Genomic DNA, 27,563 nt, shown 5'->3' on the forward strand with positions numbered 1-27,563 from the left:
ACAAGGTCAAAAAGATGACAAAAATCAGATACCTGAATGTATATAGGGAAAGTATTCAGAGTACACTGTGAATGACAGATTTTAGGAAAAGATAGATTGTTAGGTAAAGAACCAAAGCAATGATAGTACATAGCTACACAAACCAAAAATAAAGAAAGGTTTTTTTGCACCTCTCCCCAGGTTTGACAGTATAAGAAAATAAAATATAATATGCAGCCAAAAACCCCTAGCTGGTTTCTGAGACTGTGTGTTCCAAACGCACTTCCATACCTAATTTTTAAGAGACATTACAAAGAATGGAAGTAACTAGCAGTTTTTGTATGAAGTTGTTATAGAGAATGACAAGGCATCATTTCAAAATGTAGCTGAATATTTATTTGCAAAATTATCAGACTTTAAGACATTGACATTCCTTCTCAAAATATGCAGCATGATTTAATATGTCATTTCTACCATAGCATTGGTACAAAAATATTTTGAGGCACAAAGATTTAGAGCTATCAAAATCAACAACCTAGAATTTTTGCAACTAAAGTAGTGCACTTTTCTGAACATAATGTAGTTATATGTAAGATGCTAAGAAATGCTGTAATAAGTCATTGCAGGGAATACTGACAGTCCTGAAAAGGGTCAGTTAAAAACAAAACCACCCAGATAGTTTTTCTTTGAAAAGAAGGAAAGAGGGCCTTCACATGACCACTGAACTTCACAAAACTAGAACTTACATATTACTAGAGACATCAGTTCTGAAAACCAGTTATTACAACATTTACAGAAGTGTTTTCGGGAGTTAGAACATATATCTTTAACTATTGCCAATAATTAATGCAGTAGATTAATTTCATAGGAAATGAGGGGTAGCGTCTAGGGAACTGGATCAAAGCAGTTCTCAAACACCCCACCTAACATTCTTGTACACATTTTTATGACATCAGCTAAATACAATAGAGCTAGGTCATACAAGAGCTAGGTAATGCAAAGAAAACCACATTTTTTTATGGAGTGTTTTTTCTCTGTAACACTTTATTAAATATTTTGCATTGCATCTATGCTTGATCGTTTTCCAGTATCCAGCTAGGCAGAAACAGATAGCAAAGAAAAAAAATCATTAAAAAAAAAAAAGGCTGTTGGGTTTCGGTTTTAGTTCACAGGCTGATCCTTGAACAAGTACAAGACCGTATGTCTTGGAGACAATGAAGTGTAGTTCACTGTCATATAAACTGGTAATTCAGTCTGAGATGCTGAGCTCCAGCTTACAGCACATGCATAATGAGCCATTGAATACATTCTGCATCCTCCCACAAAGCCAGCGCAGTATTTCTCTAGGTACTTCTGTAGCTGTCAGACTGCATTTTCCAAAGGTGTTTATGAACTCTTGTAACACTGATCAGGAGCTAGATTTATTCTCCTAACGTTCAACTCTGTTGCAAAGGTTCTTGCCTTTTGATAGAAGAAAAGGGACATTTCCCGATCCACAAGGAAGTTATGGTAAATGATTGCAAGTCTTGTGTAAATCTTCAGCTGAGCTTTTTTATTGCCCAGGTCCATGGCAGCAGCAAGTGCCAAATGGTAATAGCCTGCTGCATCAAAGGGATCCTGAAACAAGAGACACAAAAGATATTATCCTCTATAGTACAACCAGTGTAAGAGGACATCCAAGCTCAGTTTATACCTATCAAACAAGAATAATATAGATTGTGAACTTCAGTAGGTTTTCCCACTTCATTATTTACATTCTAAAGGCATAAAACCAGAATGCAGTAAGCCCTGATGTTATGAAACTTTACTCAATGTAACGATTTTCTGTAGCAATTTTTGGTATTTCTTACCTTAAGGTCATAGAATATAATGTCTCCTAAGATCAAGTACACCTTGACGTAATACAGTGTTTCCTCCTCAAACTCCAGAGGAGAGGAACAGAGGGACAAGGCCTTCAAATAAAAGTGTTCAGCTAGTTCACAGTGACCCAGATGATGATGGATGGCAGCCAGCCGATGGTAAGCTATTCGTTCATTTAGCTGATTTCCTAATGAGATAATGTATGAGTCGGGATAAAACCAAAGACAAAGTAGTAAAGTTGATTCAAACCAGAATACATCTATGCTATTTTTTGTTTACTTCTATATGGTATTTGCTGATCTTTTATTGAATAACACTAATTTTGGTCAAGAGATACATGGCCAAAACCTGCCCTTTAAGAAAAAAAAAAAAAAAAAACAGAATTCCTGAATTTCCCAGTGTAGGATTCAAAAGTGTCTGGGATTTTCTTAATAACTACATTAATATCTCATGTATAGATATACACACCCTGTGTATACTTACAAAGAATACTAATAAATTTTGAAAGTATAGTAGCTACTGGGATTAAAGACTCCCTTGCCCCTCCCAGTACACACTTTACATCAAAAGTTACGACAATAAGAGGATTTTGAGACTGATCAAAACGAACTCTGTACATGTATGGAGGGGTGAGAGGGTTCTTAAAAGCAGTTGAAGAGCTCAACTTCAAAGAATAGTCATTTTGGAAGCCAGCCCTATCATTTTTGACTACTTTTTCCTAAGTCAGTTCACCATCAAGGCTGTGAGCAAATCTGAAAAAAATATACAGCACACAAAAGCCTCTTGGGACAATATTCTTGATTAGTATTACAGCTTAGCTATGAGAAGAACACTCAATTTGGACTTTGAATCCCAGGTTTAATTCTGTGTTCTACCAAACGTTTTCCATATATGAGCTCAGAGTTAGGAGAGACAGTAATAAAGTTCTTCATTCTTGAATGGAAGCAAAAATAGCAATGATAGTATCACTATGAAATCCTGGCAAGAAATCTAACTGAATTCAAAGGAAGAAAGCTTTTTAGAATTCTGTCTTATTTTGGAGATATCAGTAATATTTAGCTATAATTGAAATTGGTCTTACCTAAACTTACACTGAGCATAAGAGACGCTCTTGCATATTCCAGACTTTCCTCATAAGCCTTCAGATTCACCAGCAATTCCACCAGTTTATTGCATAATCTGAGTTCAGCGTTTTTGTTGCCAGTCTTTACAGCAAGTGGGAGAGCCCTGTCCTGAAATGCATAAAAACAGCATAGGTCCTGCTGAACCCCAAGATGTGCACTGACAAGCTTCCATTTATGTCATGTCAAGCGATTTCTGGTTTTATTTTGCTCTTTGCATAAGGCATATCTTACACCCAGGAGTTGCAACAGGTGAAATCTATTAACACCATGACCAAGTACTCAGCTGCAACAGGTTATCAACTGTTTGCTGACAGGATCAGCTTTTGGTTCAGCACCTTCTGTGACGGGAGGGTACATAACTATCCATGCAGTAGAAAAACTGCACAAACCCTGTAGAAAGTCACTGCTTTCTCCTTTTCCCAAGTACCATTGAAAAATATGTCTCCAGCAGCTTCAAACAATTCCATTCCTAAATTTGGATCTCCTGTGTAAAGAGCAGCATCCTGAGCAACCTGAAAAGAAGGAATGGGGAAAGAAAAAAATCTCGATTAACTCTTGGTTGAAAAAAATCAAACATTAGCAACTGAAAAAGAGATCTTGTTAAGGCCTCTCATTATAAGATAGGAAAGGTTATATTTTACAAGACCATGGTCTGTCTTTTTGGTACTCTGGTTTTGAGCAGGCCAGTGGCAGATACTGAAGAAGGAACATAAGGACCTGGGCACACAGTGTTATGGTCTCCCTTTTTCTGGCAATAGTACCCTGCTGCCTTTGTCAGCACAGGGCACTCTAAAAAACCAGTAGTGCCTTTGGTAGCTGCAACATATTAAATTTGAATTAAACTGCACTTACAGAAATAAATTCCAATTTCGAGTTAGATACTGCTAACAGTGCAGATTTAAAAGCATCTGAAGTGAATTCTGTAAATAAATGCAGCTTCTTGTTATTCTGAGATAAATATATGCCACGTTAGCAAAAAGGACTTCATGAAAGGCAGCATGCATCCTCCCCAAAGCCAGGATACCAGGATACTCAGTTACCGATAGGGTAAGTAGTAATAGGAAAGGAGACTTGCAAACAAAGCAAGTTGAAGAATCTTTAGGTTTTGAGTTGCATTCAATTAATACAAGTCCAGCTCTCTGTACTTAAGTACAAAGGCAGCAATTCTTTTCAGCCTATTTCGGCTTCAGGCACCTAAGGACTCTACTACATCACATTTTTGGAAGCTGTTTTACATGCAAGTTAAGATGTGATGACTTGTACAAATTGCTGGCACGGTGGTCAGCCTCTTAGTGGGCAGATTCCTGCTTCAAGGCTTTCCTTATGGAGAGGCACTGACCATGCTCTAACTATAGCAGGTTCCATACACACCCAGTATGGAATACACATGCACGTCCCTGGCTCACTCCTCCTCTTGAAGGAAATAAAGCAGATTGAGAAAGCCATCCCACATGCTGATTTGGCTTTTGTACCACCACGTGACTGACTTGGGGGCCACCAGCTAAAATCATTTAGTAAAAGAGAAAGAAAGAAATAACAGGCCTATAACAGTCCCTTTCTGGAAGCACATTTATTCAGGTTTCCAAGTATTCAAAATCTAACTTAATTGAGAGGAAAAAAAGTCATTAAAGTAATCCCACATATTGTGTCTGAGTATTTTAAACATGAATGTTTTTCCTATGTTTTCCTGCTTCTTTGTAGACTTTTTTTCCAGAACATCTTAACAACAGATGCGTGATTATTTTATTTAGAGATCATGTTTTGGTACAACTCACACACCAGCCAAGACCCAGATCTTACTATATCAGGTTCTGTATACATCCTGCACTACAAGACAGCACTGTCTCTTACGACAGAAGAGAAGTATTTTTAACCCCTTTACTAATTCCCCAGATACTTCAGTGAACGGCCAGAAGTCATCTAGACAGGGTCAGATCTGGGCTGCAGTGCAGCTCTGAGAAAGACTCCAGATCATCCATTTTCAGCAGGCACAAGGGCTAGATCCCAGTTTCAAGTCATCTTTCAGCCTGTGTTAGGACAGCAGTAGAAGCAGCAGCAGGTCCCAGTCGGTTGCGGTGGGTCCAAGCGGTGCGAACCACATGGCTCCTGTCTCACTGTTGGCAAGGCAGCAGCGGCAGCTCCAGCTGGCTCCCTGCCATGCTATGCACAGCCAAAGAAAGAAAGCTTTAGATGCTTTGGAAATGCTTCCCGAGAAAGCTACTCTGTTTTCCTGGGGATCTGGCCCACAAGTCAGCGTGATAAGATGATTATTATCTCTTATGCACGTAGCATGCATACGTGGTTTGATTGCTGTGGTGCTGTAGAGCTGGTAGACGAAGAAATACACAGAATTTACAACAGAGCAAGCACTAAGAAAGGTCACTGCCCAAAATATTTGCAGAGTCAAGCAAAGGATTAAAAAACACAGCACCACCAGGAAATGCCGAGACTTTCAGCTGTTACGCACTACATAAGTGGTGTTACTATATGTTCAGACCATCAGTTAGCAATATCTCTGGCATTATATTGCGTTAATCTTACCATGCCACCTGCACCGCACTGACAACACATGCATGCCTGCAAGTAATGACAACATACCTGAATATATAGATCCACAAGCTCATTCTGCCTTAGAACGTAATATATCTTTCCTGCCCGTAGCCAAGCATATGCCTCTTTCTCTTTTTTCTGGAGATCTATAAATATTCCAAGGCTTCTTTTGGTATATTCCAGAGCTGACCTGTAAGCCCTGAAACAGGGGAAAACTGCTAGTCAGAGAGGCTCTTCAGAATTGGGAATGTTTTTCTTCATAATGGAAAAAAAGCTTTGTGTTAATGAAAAAAACAATGTTTCCTCTGTTCAATGCACAATTATAAGTTCTCGGCTATAGTATATTAGTAACTAGTGAATTTGGTCTTTTTTCTTCCTTTTTTTTTTTTCCAATCTAGGTTTCCTGTTAGATTGTTATCATATTATATTATTTCAGGACAGTTTATTTCAGATGTGTCTTTCCCCTACACCTCAGGCTAGTGACAGGTGGAAAAATCTTTCCTCATCTTTAGCTCTTTATTATTTATCATTATCTTTAAAAATGATTTATGGCTTTTTCCCTGCAAACCTCAGAAAGAGGTTGTATCTGTAAATATTTTTGTCTAAATACCACCTAGGCCTCAGACTTAAGCACAACTCAAACTAATCAGCATTTGTAGAATGGGAGACAGACAAGACATGATCAGTTCTAGAAGCACCTAAATTATTGGATCACTGGGCAGTGTAATTTTCTTTAAGTGTAAGGGCACTGTGCTCTCAGAAGAACAGTCATACTTTTCATTAGAAAGAACTGTCAGATTGTTTGAGCTTACGGGGCTTTACACCAGACACAGAAGTCCTAGACTTCCTTATTAAATCCCTCTCTGTCTGTCTTGCGATAGACTCCCATCACCTTGACCTGGTGAATTTTCCTCCAAGCACAAGACACAAACATACTAAAATACACTGTGACCTGTGCAGTTACAGTGACTCTTTACACAGTACATCTTTAGAACAGCCTATGTAGACCTCCAAAAAGATCCAAAACAAATCTAAAAGTAATATGCTCCCCAGTATTTTACACTGACAATACTGTAGTTCTGTCTCAACAAGGTATCTCATTTGAGGCAAAAAAAAAAGTTTTTAGCACATCCTGATTCTTACATAAATTGAAGAGACCTGTCACTCCTTTTATACTCATGAGGGGAAGTAAAGATCCACTGAACAAGCCTGACATTTCAGTCTTCTCTTCTTTGCTAACAAGCTGCTAACATGAGGAAAGGCAAGGTAGTTAAAGTAGTCCAACTCAGCCCAATTACTGAATGCCACTTCCATCCCTCCTTTGGGTTTTTTTGCTTTTACAGCAGACATATACCAATCCATAACCCAGCATGGCAGCTGGAATGGGTCAGGCTGTGTCCCCTGGTGTGACCACAATAATTTGCAACAGAAGTGGTGACACCAATGACATGACTGTTTTCGTTACTTCATAGACATATATCCTTGGTACTTGGGACTGTTAACTCAAAGAATACTGTGATACTATGGTCGAATATCATATTGAGTACGTGCTATTAATCCAGTAGTCTGCTAAGGTTACACAGTTTTGGGATCCAGGCTTCTAGGTGAGGAGCAGGGAGTTGGACTTGATGATCTTTATGGGTCCCTTCCAACTTGAGATATTCTATGATTCTGTGATAAATTCCATGCACTACATGCACAGAAAGCAGCAGCTTCTCCAGCTAGTGAAATCCTGCAAGTTTCAGGTAGTTTGAAATCTTAACTAACTCCTTTGTCTTCAGCCTCTCCAAAGGATTTTCACCAGCTATCTCATTAAACAGCAGGGAACAAAACAAAATTAGGTGACATATTAGGAAAGTTAGATGCTTGGACTGCAGCCACTTAAAGCTGAAAATAAGCATCTATTCTCTTTCCACAACTGAGGATATTTTTTCCATCCTTACTGAGGCATGCATGAAAATACCTGAATCTGAAGTGACTCCCTGAAGTGAGATGCAGTAAGGAAAAAAAGTGAACATCAGCCAAAGCTGCCTTAAAAAACACTTTAAAAATTTTCTAGAGAAAGCTGTACATTTCCCCATCACCTGCTAGTTACTGTAAATTGACTTGTGCAGCCTGTTTTTTCAATAAAGCAGAGCAAAAAAATTGCTATTCTGAAAGTAAGAGCAGTATAGAAATTGCTGGAGACTGACACTATGCAGTTTTGCACAAAGGCTTTTTGCTTTTATAAGTTGAGGAAATGCCTTTTTTTTTTTTCCAAAAACACTTACATAGAGACAATTTGATGTTTGACCTGTTTGGAATATGTAATTTGATTTCTAATGGAAAAATTGTATTGTAAAACTATCACCACAAACAAGTCACCTACCAGCAATAATCCTAGAGCTATAGCAGTCATCAAGAGTTGCATAACATATACTTTTTAAACGTATTTACATAGCTTTAAAAAATAATTTGGCTCTTGAAGTGGTGCTAATCCCTGCTGAACATCTTGTGTCCCCTGGGAGATGTCAATTACTTGAGAAAAAACACAAGAGGAGTTTCCACTAGCACTGGACCCTTTAATTCTAATAAAATATATTGGCAAAGCAGAGTGAAAAAAAATTAGTCATATTTAGCTGTTGCAAAAATTGAGATCATTTAGTATAAGAGAAAAGTTACAATCAGAATAAAAGCAGAGTCATTCAGCATGTCTTACCTTTCTGTTCCTAACGACAAATAGAGCTGACTAATAGTTTCCAAAATTTGTCCCTCCAGAACTTTGTTGGACATCTTTCTAGCTATAGATAGTTGATATTCATTGTAGATGACACACTGAGCCTCATTGGGAACAACTGTACTGTAGAACTGACACAGCAGTTTAATTGCTTGTAGTTGACCTAGGAGAATAGATTGGAAATACTAACATGAATCTCTATTTTAAAAGGAGAATGAGTTACTTTTAACACTTACTATTTCACAAATTCAACACAGTCAACAAATAACAATATAAGAGTCATAACAAGATTCCTCTGCCAGTTTCTTCACCCCCAAAGTTAAAGAGGTTAGTTCAAACTTGATCTCCAAAATAGAATAATAAAACAGTCATGTTACCTGCCTAAGCTGCCTTAATCATGCTAGCAAGGCTAAATAATGCATAAGTCTTCTAAATACAACTATTTTGTGCAAAAGTAATCCAGATTATCGATTGTTTTCATACCTTTAAACTCAAGTCTGGTGCTGTTTATAATACCAGTGATATCATAACTACTGCAAATGTTACTGAACAGAAATCTCTAGACTTTTTACTAGTTACTTTTTTCTTGACATTTAACTTTCTCTACCATTTCTGACAAACCTAATTACCACCAGAAGAGCAAGCCAATAGGTATTTATTTCTCCACCATTATGGGACGATGCAAAGATTTCAATCACTTTGATAGCTTTCACATAATTGGACATAAAATGTTGTTTAAGGAACAACTATAATGTACCTAGGTACAACTATAAAATACCTATATAACACAAATTCCCAAACAGGGTACTTCTTGTAACTTTGATAGGAAAAAAAAAAAAAAGTACTTACTTTCCAGATGACTTGTCTCCATTGCAACTAAAAAAGCCCATTCATAATAAAACCTTCCTTTTTCTCTCTGAGTTCCACCAACATAGTAACATCCCAACTGAAGGAGGACTTGGATAAAGTCTTGGCCACAGTCCATACTTGGAAGTTTGGAGAAGAGCTTCACTGCCCTGATATAATAATGTTCTGCCAGCTTGCTGGCTGCTGCATGCATGCAGAGTGCCCCAAAATTAGCCAGGGCTATGGCTTGGTTATGGGTCATATCAGTCTCTTCCGAAAGACGCAGTGCTTTGTAGTAGCTCTCAGCAGCTTCTTTTGTATTGTTTGTTCTTTTCAAAGCAATAGCAAGCATATTATAAGCAATGCCTAGCTGCTGAGGATTGCTCCATGAGGAGTCTACGACAGCATTTAAAATGGCTAAAGCCACATCATATTGCCCATAAAGAATGTATAACCAAGCAAGTGAAACCAAATAGTTAATAGTTTCCTCTGGCCTGGCAGAAACATCAGCATCCAGTGCCTTCATCATGTAAACAATGGCTTTTCCATACTGTTTGTGGTGACTGTACAGTTTTGCTAAGCTAAGATAGATAGTGCTGCATAGTCCTTGCTGTTCGTTAGTAATCACAGAGGAAAGTGCTTGTATGAGGTAAGGTGCAGTTTGGGATGGGAGTATTTGTCTGAATTTTCTCAGGCCATGGAGTTTGGGAGCATTTTTGATGACTAAATCAATCCTTTTCAAGGAATCCGTCAAAGTATTCGAGCGCTGGGAAGAGGCCACCCTTATGCAACTTAACACAATGTGTGGCAGGCACTTTTCATGGTAGAACTCCGCTAGTTTGAAATAACAGTTGTTTGACAAGCTGTTTTGTAAACCCAAGTCATTAAGCAACAGTTGGAACCTTTCCAGGAATGGCAGTGCCTCTTCATGCTGTTTGCGTGCACTGTAATGTTTTGCCAGCAGAAAGCATGCCCTTGCCTCTGCACGTTTGTTCTGGCTCAAAATTGTCCTCTTCAGAGTGTACTTTAGAATATCTGACTCCAGGTCAGTGCTGCAAATGTAGTTGGGAATTCCCATAAGAAGAGATGCAGCCTTGTCAAAAACATGAGCACACTTTTCTTTGTTCTTCTGTGTCAAGTAGATGACGGTTAGATTTGTATAAAGAGAAATTACAAAGTATAAATCACTAAACTCTCCAGCTAATGCTCCCAATGATTCCTCAAAATACACCCGAGCTTGGGAAAACTTCAACTTTTTAACACTGAGTCTGCCTAAGAGAAAGCAGAGCCTTGCTAGCGCCCAGGACATACCTGCTTTCTTTGCTGCTTCCCTTGCTAATCTAAAAAAGCTAACCAGTTCTTCTTCTTCTGAAAACCCATAAAACATGCTATTGATAAATGTATAAGAGCAATCATACAGGTTTTTGAAGTTTCTGTCATACTCTTTCCTATTTAAGAAGAGTATCAATGACTCAAAGATGTCAGATGCTCGAACATCATCTTGATGTATGTGAAAGCAAGGTCCTTCAGGTGGAGGAAAGATTTCTGTATTTAGGGAGCTAGCAGAATCCTTTCCTTCAGTAGTTGGCTCTTCTGCCTGGGTTGCCTCCAAATTCTTGAAGTTCTTCAGGAATTCTTCTATCTTGCCATTCTTGATAGTGGATCCTATGCTAGAATGTGAACATGGAATTTCTGAAATTCAAAAATAAGTTACAGATCACAACTTCATGTGTGCATGCACACAAAGATCTTTGACAGACTAACAAAAACATTTATGAGTAGAAGATGCTGAAGAAAACATTATGGAAACATACTTCACTTTAAGTGTGTCTAGGAGACAAGCCAAAGGTGGGGAAGGAGTGATCAAGAAGGATCAGAGAAGAACAAGTGCGGAAGAGTGGGGATAAATGGGACTTGCCACATGTAAGCAGGTTGCTGATCAGTACGCTTGTCTAGCCAGGTGCTGTGTCTCATCCAACACTAATCCAACTGAAGTCCAACGTTAATTCAAACTGGTTTGCGTCTGAGTTTATACTGAAAGAATATACACTGAATGCATATTCTCTGTTCTCACTGTGTGTATATAAGCAAGATAGATCTGCAATGAATTACAATTCAGACTAGCTGGTAAGCAAGAGAATGCCCAAATCTGGAAAGACCGAGTCTGAAATGGAGGCTGGCTAAATGGCCCGAGGTCAGGGCATGGATGAACTTAAGCATGCGTGTTGAGTAAGGGTATGCCTATGTCCTGATAGGAAACTACGGCAGGTTAGCCCAGGAGGATGAATAAGACTGAGCTATTTGAGTTGCTGAAGTCTCATGTGAGTGCTACAAGGGTGCCTCAAAGGTCCTGTTCTCCTGTCCGCTTACTTCTGTGTGGCCAGCCATGCCTGTGTAATGCGTAATAAGATTTCTTCAATCAAATACCACCCCTGATTCTCTGCTGGCACAGATTAAGTTTCTCAAAACTACCAAGTTTGTGGTCATTGATCTAAATTCTCCTAGTGCTGACATTGTTGAATATCTTACAAATATAAAAAAATAAGACAGAGACATTATCATTCCTTTAGTTATCCCACTGTTATCCAGCCAAGGTGACAGGGCAGGGACTAGGGATGTAGTTTGCAGTCGTAGTCAGTTTAAAGCTTACAGCTGCATATCAACAGGAGCGTAGTGAAGTTGCAGATTTAGAGCTCATTTTCCTTAGAATCTCATTTCTGAAACTGTTCATCAGAATCATAAATATAAAAATTGGTATTTAGAAAAAATGTACTACAATGTAAGTAATGATAGTTACAGCTTAGCAACTAAATGCCAGAGGGAAATAATTCTGCACCCTCATCAAAATATCTCCTTTGGGAAATATATTTATGGGATGAAGTTTTCTAGCAGATGGAAAATCTGCTGAAATTCAAAGTCAGCACTTGCCAGGTGCCCCATAAACAGTATTTTGCCCTGTTAAACAATGCGGGGGGGGGGGGGGTGGGGAGAGGGCAGGGTATGTGTGTCACAGCAGTAAAAATAAGTCATACAGTTTGCAATTGGATAGTGAGGTCCAGGAAAGACATCCGATAACAGTAAAAACCCAGAACAGCAAAACCTAGTGAGAACAGGTTACTGCAAAACCTAGGAAAGTACACAATAAGGGAAGAAAGTTAGAATTTGAAGAGATATTAGAAAGAGAGAAGTTGGCAAAGATACCAAAAAAGTCAGAAGTTTTATTAGTTTTATGTAAAAATTGTATGCATATGAATTACCATATTCATGAGCTTTCTGAAATTCTGGTTCTTCTAATTGGTCTGTAAGAAAAAAAAAAAAAAGACATAATAGTTATGGTATCCTAGTTCTTTTGCAGTTTTAAATATCCTAAAAGAAAGCTTTTTTAGGTTGGAATTCTTTGTGTCAGAAGAACTGGATAGATCCTGGAAATTTAGAAAAGATTTCTAAGTCTGACCCACAGCTAACAGATAGTAGGGACTTACCCTCCTGCTGATACAATTCACTGCTTTCTACATGGTTGTCATCATGCACCTACCACTGCTCAGTAAGTTGGGGAGACATCTGCATTCAGCAGTTACAATTTAATCCAACCTGTTCTGCATGAGGGATGCATCACTGCTGCATTAAAATACAAGTGGGCAGCATAGATACAATCATTCCCCATAGCCCACCCCTGAAATGAGGTAACAAAAGCCCCTTAATGTTACTGAAACAAGTTTTAGCCTCAGTCCCAGGGTGGGAAATAATTATATAGGGTAATTTGCGTAGATCAGAGCATCAGACTTTTGTGCCCATTCCAATAGCATGCAGATGGAAAATCCCTATATCTTTTAATTCTGTAAACATTACTACTATAGATCTAGTTTTAGAACACTTAACAGTTACTATGTTAAGCATCTACAGATGTGCTGTTTTTTTAGAAAATATTTCTCAAGGTATTTCAATTGTCATGCTGCATTTTAGGATTACATTCTGTCTTTCATACACTAGATGCAATATAAGTGGTACAGAGCGTATGAAAAATATATGTAAAAGCAGAGGCTCACAGAACTACACCTGCTTAAGCTGACAGAAAGTGTTTTACTAGCCTTTAAGAATGACATCTCAAAAACTGTTTACTTCTGGATCTTCTTTCTTTAAACGCTTTCCTGACTTTGGTGGACAAATGCCACAGATGTTTACAATAGTGGCAACTTAATGCTCTGAATATCTAATTGAAGAAGTGCTCGTAAATAAATACTTCCCATTAGGTTGATGTAGATGGAAGGAATTGAAAACACGTTTACTCAGATCACACAATAAAACATCAAGTGAATATTGAAAATGCTTGCTCTAGGTAAGTCAAGTTATGTTGATCAATTGTGCAGTTTAAGAGAGAAAAAAGCTGGTAAAAATGGTACTATTAGCTGGGGAAGATGTGAAAAGAAGTTGGCACTTGTAAAGGTTAGGGAGATGAGATGTGGTGAAAAACGTGCAACAGGCCAAAATAGCAGTAAGCCTACGAGATTGTTTTAGTAACAAATAGAAGTCTGAGCTTCTGTTCCCAGGGTTTTCATTTGAGCAAGGAAGGTGAGATGTGGTATCATTTTGGACATTGACATGAGTTGTATTTTGCAACTCAGGTCTGACGTGCTGTAGTTATTGCTCATGCACACGGTTTAATTGGCAGAATTAAATCAATGCACCTGAGTCTAACCTACCCACTGGCTCCTTTCAAATTGGAGCCTACAGGCCTGTCTCTTAGGATGCCACTAATGGAGATAAAACTTTGTTAGGTATTTGACAAGCATACGCATTGCCACAGAACAGCCTGTGGTAGGATAAGTAATTCCTGTTCATTTCAGCAAGACATTTATGTTACACTGCCCTACACTAAATCTGTAAAGGTGAAATCCCAATTATCCCAATTAGTTTATGTAAAGCATGAGCACTTAGAGAAATAACAGCTGTATCAGAGTTGTAGTTAAAAATGTATTTTTTCTTTGTATGAATAGATTTTGCTATTCTTCTATACCTTTGAAAGTTAAATCAAGCAGAGGTGTATGTTTGCATTAGCTGTCAATAATTACTATGCTACCTTTCCCAAGATGAATGAAAAGCCAGCAGTATTTGGGTGAACATACTGCCTTTTATAATGCAGCACTTGACATTTGAAGGCTTGTTCAGCTCAATAACAGAGTTTTTTAAAACCCTGCTGTTTAATTCACTCAAATAAAAGGACAAAAGATTTGCAAATGCTCTGCTGGGAAAAGTCTTGCATCAGCAGAAAAGTAGCAAAGATGATATAAAGGATTTTTACGTGCCATATCTATGATCAGACTGAATACCAAGATATTTCAAAGTAGGTGTAAAGGTTGGAATGTCACTGAAATAGAAGAAAATCAGTTCTAATGGGGATATAGGAACTGCACGTGTATCTTATGAAGCAAAAGGAGTAAAACTCATACTTACCTATTTGATACACAGAGCAGACATCTGTGATGGAGGTTTGTTTCAACAAATGTATCACTTCTTCCAAATTTTTTTCTTTTGAAAAAAAAGATAGCTCTTCTGCTTCAAGAAAATCCAGGTCCTGTGGTCTAATAAAGAAAGGAGCAACTCTGAAAGCAGATTTGGCTTGAGGAGCTCACTGCATCTGACAAATTTGAGCTTGTTACAGAAAATACTACTAACTTTACATTTTAGGTCCTACTGCATTCAAAATTAGTAAAAGTCATATTTATAAAATGCATACAAACTGATGATAGCTATGCTTGCAGCTAACAGTTTCTGCCATATCAAAGTTTTATGCCTATCTGTGTCATGGTATAGCATTTTATGAGAGAATTTATTAGAAGCAAAAATCTTTAAGGACATTATAGTATTGATTTTCTAATATAAGCTTAAAGGTACACAACAAATGAACCTGCAAACAACATTTAAGAACTCCTTGTTTCAGCACACAAACAGTCCAGACATTAATAGGAGCAGCTTATTTACATGGTGCCAATGCATGCTGAAATGAGCACCTTTTACAGGTTTCTGTCTGCATTATAAGCAATTATTTGTAAAAGGCTTATTTGAAGCGAGTTAAGGCCTGTAATTGAGAGTACTAGAACCTGGATGCTTTAACATAGACCTTGACAGACCAGCAAAAAAATAGAATCTTCTGTAAGAGTAAAGCTTCTTGGATCTTGTTATCCAAAGAATAGAGACTGAACTAGGTATAAAAGCTACAGCAACCCCTTCACTCAGTAAGAAACTTGGGTACAGGCTGATAACATTTTCAGACTTTAAGCAGACTTCATATTCCATTTTTTATATTTGTTTTGACTGATAAACACCATGACAACTCCCATTAAAAAATAAAAAAAAAAAGACTCCCCAAAACCAAAGAAACCTGCATTTAACATCTAGTATTTCAAAGCTTAAGAGACGAAATCTCATTTTTATTTTGGCATTACATACATATAACTTACTCATTTCTAGATAAGTCCAGTTTAACGTGACTTGTTTTTACAAAACCTATTTGGCCAGTAAACACATGTCTTCCAAGAAACCATTCCATGCATTCAATGAAGTAGCCGAGGATCTCAATTTTGTCCCCTTCCTGGAAACTAATCTCTTCCAATACAATACTTTCATAATTCATCACAGCTAGACAGGATCCCATTGCTATGTAATAAGGAGATAAATAATGTTTGCGGATAAAGTAATTTAACAATACAAATACACTTAATAGAATAGCAATTTTGCAGAAGAACATATTTAGCAAAAGCCATTCCTGGAATTCACAAGTTGCACATCTGATGCAGCAAGATTTAAAGCATCCAAATCTAACTGGTTCGGTTTGAGCAATTAGATTTGTAAATAACAGCCTAAGACTCTGTTTCCCAGCCATTAGAAAGGAAAGTCTAAAGTGTTTTCAAAATCCTAGCAAATTTCATCATGAGGATGATGTGTTTTAAGTCCCTACTTTTCCCTCTTAATACTGGACTCTGAACTTGTGCCAGAGTAAAAACCTTTGAAGCAACAAAATCCTTATTGGAGAAACATAGTTATAGACTATTCAATGCAGTATTAAAACCAACTCATGGTAGAAAATAAGCAATATTTTCTCTCTAACCTCAGACCACCTGTACAAGTTTTATTTCTCTACCAGTATGTGTGAAAGATCCACAATAATTACATTGGTGCATTTTCTTCTGTTTTAAGTTTTACGATAAAAAGTCTACAGAGGCATCCTCAAACGAATTAGTCTTTGCTACTTTGTGTACCTACTTAATACAATATTTAGGACAAAATATGGAGATCTACAACTTCAGATTTTAACTCAACTTAGACCTGTCTAACCATTTGTTTTGTAAAACCCTTTTGTCATGGGCATTGCTAATTTTACCGCAATATAATTTTGAAAGCTGTTTTCCCATGTTTTTCTAATACAATGGGGAAAAATATTGAACCTTTCAGAGTCTGTCCTAATGAAGTGTGGAATAAGTTTTGTGGCTTTTTTTTTTTCCAATGCTGATGTTCAAATGGAGTTTCTTACCAATATTCTTGATGGATTTAGATTCAGTTTTGTGTGCAAGATCAATAGGATTAGAATACATTCTAAGAAACCATCTGAAAGTAGAAAAAAAAAACTAGAGTTAGCTTACAAAATGCTATACTAAACCTTGTGACAATAACACTGATATTTTAAATCCATTTGGAAACAGATGCACCCCTCCCACAATTATCTTTCCATTTCAGTACTATCTGTACACTTCAGAGACAGCTACATTTTGAGTAATATTAGTAGTAAAAGAGGCACTACTTGGGTCAAACAAACCTGAGAAAGTCATGCTATTTCTCCCTGCCCAAGGTCAATAGAAAAATTCCAGATTTTTAACTGCCAAGAGCATCAAAACCAAAAAGATTTTCTGGTGATTCCTGAAGTAAATCCATTGATAAATTCATTGTTACAAATTTGGCTTTATAGTAATTATGAGCTTGGACACAAACTTGAAACAAACTGCATTAAGGAGGTGGATGGCTCCTGTCAATAGTGTTGAGTGAAAACACTGCTAGCCTGTTATCATCCACACTTCCAAGCATCCCACCTGTTTCCATCCATATTTCAAGGCATCCTGAAAAATGAAAAATCTCACTTTATATTATTCTAGAAATTTTAATAGATTTTATTTCAGACTAAGGAAAAAAACCCACAGTACCTAATTCACAAGATGGGAAACCATCTTTAAATGCTGCTCTGCATGCATCTGGATTAACCTCAGTTGTGTGGTATGGAAGGAAATAGAGCATTTATTCTCAGTGTTAATGGAAGAGAGATGTTCCATAACAAGCTACTAATGAGAGACACCTATGTCTAAGCAGACATGAGTATATATGAAACAAAGGCATATGAAATAGGTAGCTAGAGTCAGGTACCTACTGATGAAAAGGGATCAATGGCTCCGGAGAAGCATTAGACACCATGGTCTTGTCACCATCCACAGATCCACCTATTGCATCTTCAGTAAAAGCCACCGTCTCAAAATAAGTGCTTATTTCATTGTCTGTAGCCACTATCTTTCTTATCAGATAGTTAGGACCTAAAACAAAAAATGCCCCTAAAAAGAAAGCAGTGGAGCAGATCTCATTTTATGTAATGTTTTAGGGTCACACATGCTTTAAAACTGGCTTCAAGAGCATCAGTAATATTCAATTAGAGATTGAAAATCTGAGATTTCACAAGAATTTTCTTTCTGACTGTTCAGATATTCACACTTCTCTCTAGTTTCTCTTTCATTAAAAAAAGTAAAATGCAGAGCTGAGGTGTTCGATGAAGTGTAGAACCTTCTTCTGCTCAACATTTTGCGTGTTCCTATTGCAGTAATCAATGATCTGTCTAGCACATCATTCTGTCTCTGATGGTGGCAGCAGGTGATCTATTTAGGAGAAGCACATGAGCCTGGCATCTATCTGTAGTTCCTCTCCTATACCTCTCCAGGATCCGCAATAATATTAAGCAAGTTGGAACGTATCCCCCCCCCAATCTTTTTGGTATCCATTTACGGACCAGTTGCACATGAATTTCTCTAATCCCTCTATGATCCAACTGAAACCAATCTGTGTTTGTTCCTTTCTCTTATCTTTCTGGTACATTTCAAGTGAATAGATTAAATTTCAACTTCATTAAGTATTTGAACAGGTCTTAATATTTGCTTTTAGGATTTTAAATAAAGATGCTTCCCTAAATTTAGCCTTAGCATGTACAGTCTTCCTTACCTTCCTGTACTAGCAGCCTTCTGTACATCAAATTTAATGATTTTTCATTTATACAGACTTCAATGCCTGTTTCTTCCTCGTCTTGAGAATAGAGCCAAAAAGATTGATCTAGGAATAAGTTCTCCATGCAATGATTTATAAAACCTAGGAAAAAAATTGCAATTTGTTTTCTTTGCAGTTTTACAGTATTGTACAAGAAAATAACCCTTCAGAAAGTCAGATACTGGGGTAGGCACTCACATAACCCCATTATTGCTTAACCCACAATATGTAACTAATTTTACTACATAGTATTGGCAAAATTACATCCATTAAGTCACATGCATTACAGCTACTTTTAATGCTTAGCTCGCACAAACTACACCTAAAATGCGCACAACATTTCTATGCCTAATCCTGATGAAAAAGCAAGACCTTGTCCTCCCTTTACAAGGGTTCTCCATAGGTTAGCTATATTTGAAAGATTTGGAGTCCGAGAGAGGTAATCACTAGCAAGCTTTGAGCAACAGGTGCTTAGCACCACCTAGTAACAGATGACTAGAAATAGTCTAAAAATATAATCTCTTTATAAATTTCTGTTGCCCAATTCAGCTGTGCCAGTTTATGCAGATATTGTGCCTGGGTATCAGATTCCTAGAATTTCTTTGGGACAGGGATGATGCTGCATACCAGTCAAGTAAATCACAAGAGGGTAGTGCTTTATCTTGGAAACTGGGACTCCTTACATTAGGACTTAGGGTTTTCAAATCTATAGGATAGTTGCAGGGAGATCTGGATTGGTGTATCATAATCAGCATAGTATATATAGTAGATTATTACTTAAAGGGCCAACATTAATGCCTTAGCAAATTCTTTGTACAGAAATTTATGAAGAGGAAAGGTGGGCAGTTTAGTGATTAAGGTGCTACTCTGCTATCTGGAAGATGCTAAATCAATTCCCTGCTAGCCACAGCCTTGCCTAAGAAGAAACTTCATCTTCTTGCGGTTTCTCTGCAAAATTGTATTGAAACAGGTTTGGGTTTTTTCTAGTTCTCTAAGGAGCATTTTAAAATACAAAACAGCAAATAAATACCAAACCTGAAATTAAAAATAAAATTCATTATTTTAAATTGGTCTGATGGAAACAGGCAACTTCGATAGTAATGCACCCAAGCTCTATGTGCACAGAAGAAAAAACTCAGGTGAACAAAACGGACACAAGGATCCGATTCAAATGCTATTCTTAAGAGATGTGTGAAGTTATAGGATATTAAAAATGGAACTCAAATCAATGGCATATTGTTACAAAAGGCATGCTCGGATTTAGACACAGAACTGAAGCATGCAGAGCATATGAAGCAATCTTCGTTTTGCTTGACATTTCCTCTGGAGCCTCAACAACTCTGTCCCGTTTGCTCACTACTATTCAGGAAAGATGTGGAACAACTGGAAGAGTCTAGTGGGAAGGATGATCAGAACTCTAAGAAATACACTCTGTGAAGAGGGATTATAGGCATTCAGGGTGATTTTCCTAGTGAAAACAACACTGAGTGGAAGTGCAGGGTAAGAGTCTCCAAATAGGCATTAGCATGGAACAAAGAGGAGTAACCTCAACATCTCTACAGGGAGCAGAAAAAGCTGTAAAAGCATTTAAGTTGCAGAACAGGTTAGACTTTAGGACAAAAACACCTGGATTGGAATGGACTGCTTAGAAAGATGATATGATCTGATTCTAGAGTATCTGACTTAGACAAGACATCTGCCAGGAACGATAGCTGTTAACTGCTTTGGGACAAAGGCAGGTTCTCCTGGAGGGTCTCTCCACCCTATCACTAATACCCAGTTCAGGAACATTGCTTATTGCTATTAGCAGTTAATACAAAGAATCTCAAAACCCTGTTCAACAAGTTCCCAGTCAATCAGAAATCATGTGCAGAGGAATAAAAAAAGCATATTGAACTGTTACATGACGGAACAGCTTTACCCAGTGAGTGGTAGGTTAGGAACTTCCATATTTCTTCAAAAGTTTTAAATGTCACCACTATTAGATCTTGATCACTATGAATAGACAGCAGTCTGGCAGAGAGCTCCTAAAAAAAAAAAAAAACAAAAAAAAAATCAAACCCAGTATTTTAATTACAATTATAATAGACTGGAGCACGATTTTTTTCTAGATAACACTTATGCTAAAATGCTATGGAATGAGAAGGCTAAAAAAATCATCCAGGATTTTATGTATATGAAATACCTGTTCTTTAACGCATACCTACAACATATAGTGAGTCAAGTTTTAACATGTTTTGTGGTTTGGTTTTTTTTTTTTTCCCCTCACCAATCGTACCAACATTTCCAGTGAGGTTAATTTACAGAGGCATTAAGACCTCATTGTAAGTGATAATGATGTGTTTTATAAGGAACTTCAGAAGTGTTGAGGAAGAACTACATAAACCTTCAAACAACTGAAAGAAATACACATTTTGATGGATTCTCGCCAAAGAGCAGTAATGTGCAGTCTGGTTGCACTTCAGTTCACATGAAAACTGGGCTCTCCAGTGATGCTGGCTGCCGCCTTTCAGGGAAATACAAAGAATCATGGCAATTTGAGACAAGTATCTGAACCAGTATCTCAGAGAATAAATCACAGGCAAAGCTAACTGGATTAATGCTACTGTATGATGTCCCAGTACTGTACCCTTGCTCCCGTCACATCAAAGTTGAAATGCATCTTAAAACAATTTAAGGACTGATCAAGAAACTGAATCTAACTTGGGGTGGAGGGGTGGGGTGCAGAATTGTCCCTCAAACATTTTCTGTAATCTGAGCAAGATGGAGCTGATCCACTGTTTTTGACTGTTAAATCATGATTTTAAAAGATCGCTGGATTAATTCTGTTTAACTTTTGTACTTTTTGATTCACACAACATGAACAGCCTAAAATAGTAATTCTTTTTCGAAAAGAAGTCCAACTTAAGCCTCTTCCAACAGGCAGGCTTCATCACTGCTTTGATCTTCTGCATGCCTCTTTCTACACTAGATTAAATATTAACGAGAGCCTGAAATCTATTAATAAATTGCCAACACATGCTAAAATATCTCAGCCTCAAGGGCTTTCATGCACTGCTGAATATCAAAACAACATTCTAAGGAAACTTATTATAAATCTTGCTTCCTTCAAAGTCTTTTTCCCAGTCTGTTTCTAATAAGGCCACAAATCCAGTCTATTTGTATGTTGTTTTCCTTCTCCTCCCGAAACCTTCTCCCTTTCTCCATCTCCCCCTAAACAAAAGCCAGAGCAGAGCAGCAGGAGTACAGACTGTTTTCACAGCCACAAAAATCAGCAGGCTGCTGATAGAGACTTCACAACACATGAAAGGAAAACCATGTAGAAACACATGCATCTGAGACAGTCATAAAGCCATAACTAATTAAGATTTCAGTGTTTGGCTTGCTAGTAAAGTAGGCTGGAACTCATGGCTCAGTCAAAAAAAAGGGACACCAGAGGTCAAACAGTATCATCTTGCTTTTTCATCAAGAAGAAAGAGGAGAATTTAAATTCTATTTGTAGGAAACCTCACTGGTTATAGAGGACAGGTTTCCTATATACAAACAAAATAAAGACAGTAATAAAAACATGCCGACCCTCTTTTGTGCTATTTAAAGCCATAGCCACCTAGCCCTAGGAAGTCCAATATTTATACTGTGCTTCTTCAGACTTCCTCCTTGGCTTAGCAGTGGGCTTCCCAGGTAACCTGCATGCCAAATGACACCAAGTGACTGCAAACTGAAGTGAAGGGGCAATATGAGGGCAAATTAAAAAAAAAAAAAAAAAAAAAAATCAGAAAACCACTATTTCCTTCGATGTAAATCAAAGCAGAATGTATTTAAAACAAAAATCTTCAATGCCTTATTTAGCTGGATTTATTTCACATCAATTTGGTGTTCCAGTGTTTTTCAACAGTTCAATATTTCTAATGTCCCTACATGGTTTTGAGTCATGGGAAACTCTGGTCACTCAAATTCAAGCATACAGCATGTAGATGGAAATGGGACCCAAAGATCTCCCAGATTATTTCAGTAGCACAGAGTGTATTTGCTGAATAAATCAACTCCCAAGCAATTGACTTACACTGAAAACTGCCATCACCTCCCTGCTGTCATTTTCCAGAAGACGGAGCTGCCCTCTGAGCTGTCTTTGGAGTATGGGATCAGGACATCCACTCTTTCGTCTTACCATCATTAACTTCAAGGAGATATCTGGAGAAGGATATCCATTTACAGTGCTACAAGTTTTGTGAATCAGCTTTGGAGAACCAGAAAATCCCTCAAAAATGACAGAATCCACATTAAGAACTATTTTTTTCACCTTCAGAGATAGACACACAGAAAATTCATCTACTGCATGTTTCTTTTTCATTTTTATTATGCATTAGAGATAGTAGCCTAGCATGAAACAAGATTTTTTTTTTTTTGTAAAATCTACAGCTATACAAAGGAGAGTGATGTGAGTGTCTGCAGAAATTTTGGGAGACAACTGACACACTTGGGGATGGAGAAGAGAAGAGGAAAAAAGCAAGCAGATTGGTAATTTGTCTAATTAGATAGCTCTACGGACATTGATAACATGCCCAGATTTCCAAACATCCCATGCATATTTTAAAAATCAAGGAAAAGGGATACTGGAATAAAAAAAAAAAGAGATAGTTCAGCATGCTTCAACAAGTCTGTATGCTAATCTTAAATTCATGGTTATCTGACATGTCATCCCCACTACTTCAGAAGGCTTCTACAAATTGAATATTGAAAAAGCCATTTCTCAGCCAAGCTGGTTGAGCAGTACCAACCAAGAGAAATGGTCCAACTAACAGCTCACTTACATGATTTTCCCAGCACATCTTAAAGCAGCTAGATACCTGTTCCCTGATCTTGACATCTGTTTGCAAGAAGCTTTTACTACAGCCAAGGGTACAGTTTCAGCTAGCTTCTCTCAGATAAAGAGGCTCTTCGATAAAGCTGCTTTCATTCTGCATGTCTGTTAATTTAACTCAATAACAGTAAATCATATTCATAGGTTTTCAGATACCCAGATGGGCACATATAAGCCAATAATACAATTGGTATGCTTCCTGAGTGGGTAAGTACGCAAATAGGTCATGCTTCCAGCAATAAATGGGATTGTTGTACATGCTAAAAATATTCCAGCTCCTCCAAGTTTCACCTTTTAATCAGGGAAAATAGATATTTTTCAAATTCTAGTCTAATATGCTGCGTCTTAATCTGTTTTCAGAGGGGTTCCTATGTACATCTCCTGGAGTTTCATGAAGACTTGAGTCTAAATTACTCATTACTTTAAGGTCAAGAAGGGTGGCTCAAATATAAAGCAGTGTTAGTGAATTACAAGACATCTCTGCTTAAGCTGTGGTCATACAGTCAATTGCTAGTAGAAAGAACACAGACTAGAGTCTTTGAATGTTACTCAGATCACTGTTCGGCAACAGTATTGCCAACCTTTTCATTTTACCTGAAGCCATAAACAATACTGGCACAAGAGAAGACTTAAAACTTTAAAATTTTGTTTTGCACAATCAAATTGCCTCCAAGTTAAATTGCATTTCTACAGTTACATATTTATGTCTTATATAAAGTTAATATTACTGAAATAATAATTACACTGAATTAAAACAACTGAAATATGGCTCCTTCTACCAAAAGAACAATTAATAATGCCTTACTGAAATGAAACATAAGCCAAAACCCATTGCATCCATGGTAATTTTTCTGTCTACTTCTGTGAGCTCTGATCCATACCCCCAGTTAAGAAGAACCCAAATTCTGTACAGCGAGACAAACAGGTACACAAGCACAAATAATTCAACTACAAATAACCGCATGCCTGGGTGAGACTGCCTACCACTGATGTGATTTGTGAGGTCAAGCCAGAAAGCAGAGTGCACACCAGTGTTGTTTTTTTGATGGTTATTTCTCTTCCTCCAAAAGCAAGCGAAGGGAAATGTGACCAGACCCTCAATGCATAGAGCAGGCTGGGAGCCCTCCAGAAAGGAAGCCTCCTCTACCTACTTACAGAAGAAATGCACTCAATTGCAGTTTCATTGAAAATACAGCATTAAAAAAAAAAAAAAAGACTTGGAAAGGCCACAAACTTAAAATAAGACATTTTAAGAATTGAAATGCATACATAAAATAGGCAATGAACTTACTTGCTTTTCTTTTATTAGCCATTATAATATAGCCCATAAATTGTTTCTGGCTCTTATATCAATTAATGAGTAACTTCTCTCTTTTTATGAGAAATTCTCAACAAATCTTATATAGAAGTTGGACACTTTACAGGTACCATTAAGTATGTTATAAAGTTACAGGAGTGACAACTGCAAATGTTGATGTAGTTGTCTCAAAAAAAAAAAAACAAAACCCGGACAGTAAGCAATGAGAACAGCATTATATTTAAAAGATATTATGGAATAAGATGTCTTACCAGTTGGAAAATTCTCTGCTTGACTGGGAAGGGTCCTTGAACTGACATTAATGCATTTTTCACTTTGAGAACACTCTATTATGATAAATGAAAGGAATGGTTAAGTGCATTTTCTAAGTCCATATAAATCACGCTGAAAAAAGAGCAACAAAACCCCACACTTCCAAACAGTTTGATGCATTGGATAGTTACTAAAAGAAAATAACTATATTTTTTCTCCTTCCTGCTATATAATTACCAAACCCACAAAAACTATCTAAAGATCATTTCCCCTACTGAGGAGGAAGTTAAACTTTGATTTCATCGTTTTGATGTGAAGTTTCAAGATGAGGAAGAATTGGTGGAAATATAACCTCTCAGGAAACTGAAGTTCCATTTAGGAGGGAGCTGGAGTCCAACTTCGTTTTCTCTTCCCTTGCACCTATACTAAAAATTGGCCTCCACTGAAGCTTCAGTGGTATAAATTGGCAATGATATGAATGCCTCGTATCAATTCTTACATAGAGAGAAATAATCCTCTTTATTTTTTTTTTTTTTTTTTTTTTTTTACAAGATTAATACTTAAGAGGAGGTAATGTAAAAACAAGTGATTTGAAGTTTCGGAAAAATAACAAATAAATAAATATACTTTATGTTAATAATAATCTGCTTTTTTCTTTTTTGGCCCGTATTTCTTCCAGTCCTTTTGGACATGATAGATTTTCATGCTGAAGAAACACCCACTCCAACCAATTCCATTTTCTCAAAGCTCCCTTGGCAAAAATCAGTGAAGACAAGGCTTGATATTTCTAAGAATAAGAGTGGGAGAAATAGCTCTTTAAATTTTAAAAGAAAACTTGAGGCAATTTTCATGTATCCCAAGACATTTTTCCTCTGCAGCTCTTCCTTTAAAAAAAACCCCAAACTTGTAATATAGTAGGACACGGTAATTTCCAGTTTTGCGCATCTTCCTTCAAGAGCATCTGTTAATGTTACATGAACAATTACATGCAAATAAAAAAATACATAAACACAGAATTTTCCTACTTCAGAAAAAAATGCAGCAAGCCTTAAAACCATCATCTTTAATGCTAATATAGTCTAATAATTAGCCTTAGAAATCTCAGTTCTCAAGCGCTTTGGGTTTTGTTAGATTTTGATTGGGTGTTTGGCAGGGGCAGAGGGGGGTGTTTGTTTGGGATTTGTTTAATTATTTTTTAATCTGGATTCAATTATATGTGGTTTAAAATTGAAATTTGGTAGTCAGCTCACAGCAGTGTAGCCTGAGTATTGAAGGAACATTATAAACTTAAGTTCCCCACAACTTCCTGGGACCAGACTTAGTTCTAGTTCTGCTTTTTCTGGTTTTAGTCAAAAGTACAAAAAGCAATAGTCACAACTCTGACAACACGCTATCCTTTTGATTATAATTTAATAGTTGATAACGGTAATTAATTAGCAGTTGATTTTGGTATATGAATTTGCCATTACTATTATTTCAATAGTATGAAATATGGACTTTCCTTGAAAGGCATTTATTGAGACATTAATATCCAGTGGGTAATATTTTATTTAAAAACTAAACCAAATTTCTGTGGCTTTTAGGAAAGAGCAAAAACTATGAACAAGCATTTTATTACTCATGGGAATGAAATTATAAGTAATAGTCTGCTATTAAATTTGAGCGAAAGCATGAGTTACTATAAATACATTTTAAACATTGATACTGTTTAAAGTCCTATAATTAGATTCAAAGACTTAACATGAACTCTGTGCCCCATTCCTAATTAATGGGGTGACTTGCATATTCCTTGGCAAGCTGAAGAGAAACTTTATCCTGCCCTGGGATGCTTCTACCTGGTATTCTTTGATGTCGGCAGAGTTACAGTTGTGAACAGAAAGACATTGTCTCCCTAAGCCGTAGGACATACAATTTAAAATGAAATAGTTTTTCCATGATCACTTGAAGTATTTTCACATTCTGAAAGTTCTCAGGCCTATATAAGGCAGGAGTCTGGACACTGGTTTTGAAAGACAGCCACCTCTGCCACTCCACCATTCCAGTCAAAGAGTGTTGGACTTGCATGTTTTTATTGCATGAAGCATGTTTTCATTTGCAGAAAAATAAAGATAGTACTACATCTTTTGCTGAAGAATGGAAATCAAGAATTTTTATTAAAATAGAAACATGCAGTCTAACTCATCTTTGCTTCTGAATATTAGATATTACAGTAAAAAGTGCTAGACAAAGTACTTATATTTCAGTATTCCGGCTCTTGGCTTCTGATAATTTTCATCTCAGCTTATGTTAACTAATAGGTAATTCATTTGTCTGCTTTTCAATGAATTTCAATATAGATCCTTTAACAGTCCAATCCATGCAGCATTGCCATGAAGGAAACATACCTGTTTCTTTTGTTAAAGGTAACCATTGTAGATGTATTTTTAAAGAAAGCTCAGCTGAAAAACATGTGACAGTTCTCTGTTGTGCACAGCAAGCAGTCTTTAAAGAACGCGGTAATTTAAACGCAAAGGAAAGTGAAGAGCAGAGCAACCAGGCTGTACTGATCAAGGTCTTACCCCTGTGTTCCTGCAACGTGTCCATCCCATCTCCATCCCCGACAGTGCTGATGGCAGCATTGGCCTCCGCACATTCCCAGTCAGACCTCCACTTTCCCTGCTCCGTTTCTTTCCTCTCCGAGTTCCTGTCCTGCTTTCCGTCTAGACCAGGGATGATGGCATCAGCGCTGAGCATGGATATGCTGCCTGCCGCTGCCGAACTCTCCAT

The 27,563-nt window shown here is 37.3% G+C and overlaps 1 protein-coding gene across 1 annotated transcript; it reads right to left on the reverse strand.

Annotated features, from left to right (window-relative positions):
• Positions 1 to 1,365: 1,365 nt before the first annotated feature.
• Positions 1,366 to 27,563, reverse strand: SH3TC1 (SH3 domain and tetratricopeptide repeats 1; the record flags this gene model as incomplete). Its single annotated transcript, XM_082483050.1, has 17 exons — positions 1,366 to 1,596; positions 1,830 to 2,026; positions 2,921 to 3,071; positions 3,353 to 3,475; positions 5,562 to 5,712; positions 8,212 to 8,392; positions 9,079 to 10,767; positions 12,333 to 12,374; positions 14,527 to 14,654; positions 15,534 to 15,729; positions 16,604 to 16,677; positions 17,489 to 17,666; positions 18,325 to 18,468; positions 20,288 to 20,393; positions 22,430 to 22,557; positions 24,797 to 24,871; positions 27,356 to 27,563. 17 exons carry the CDS (start codon positions 27,561 to 27,563, stop codon positions 1,366 to 1,368), a joined length of 4,002 nt encoding a protein of 1,333 aa, XP_082339176.1.

This window comes from Vanellus vanellus (assembly GCF_965231255.1).
Source record: "Vanellus vanellus genome assembly, chromosome: 4".
NCBI lineage: Eukaryota > Metazoa > Chordata > Aves > Charadriiformes > Charadriidae > Vanellus > Vanellus vanellus.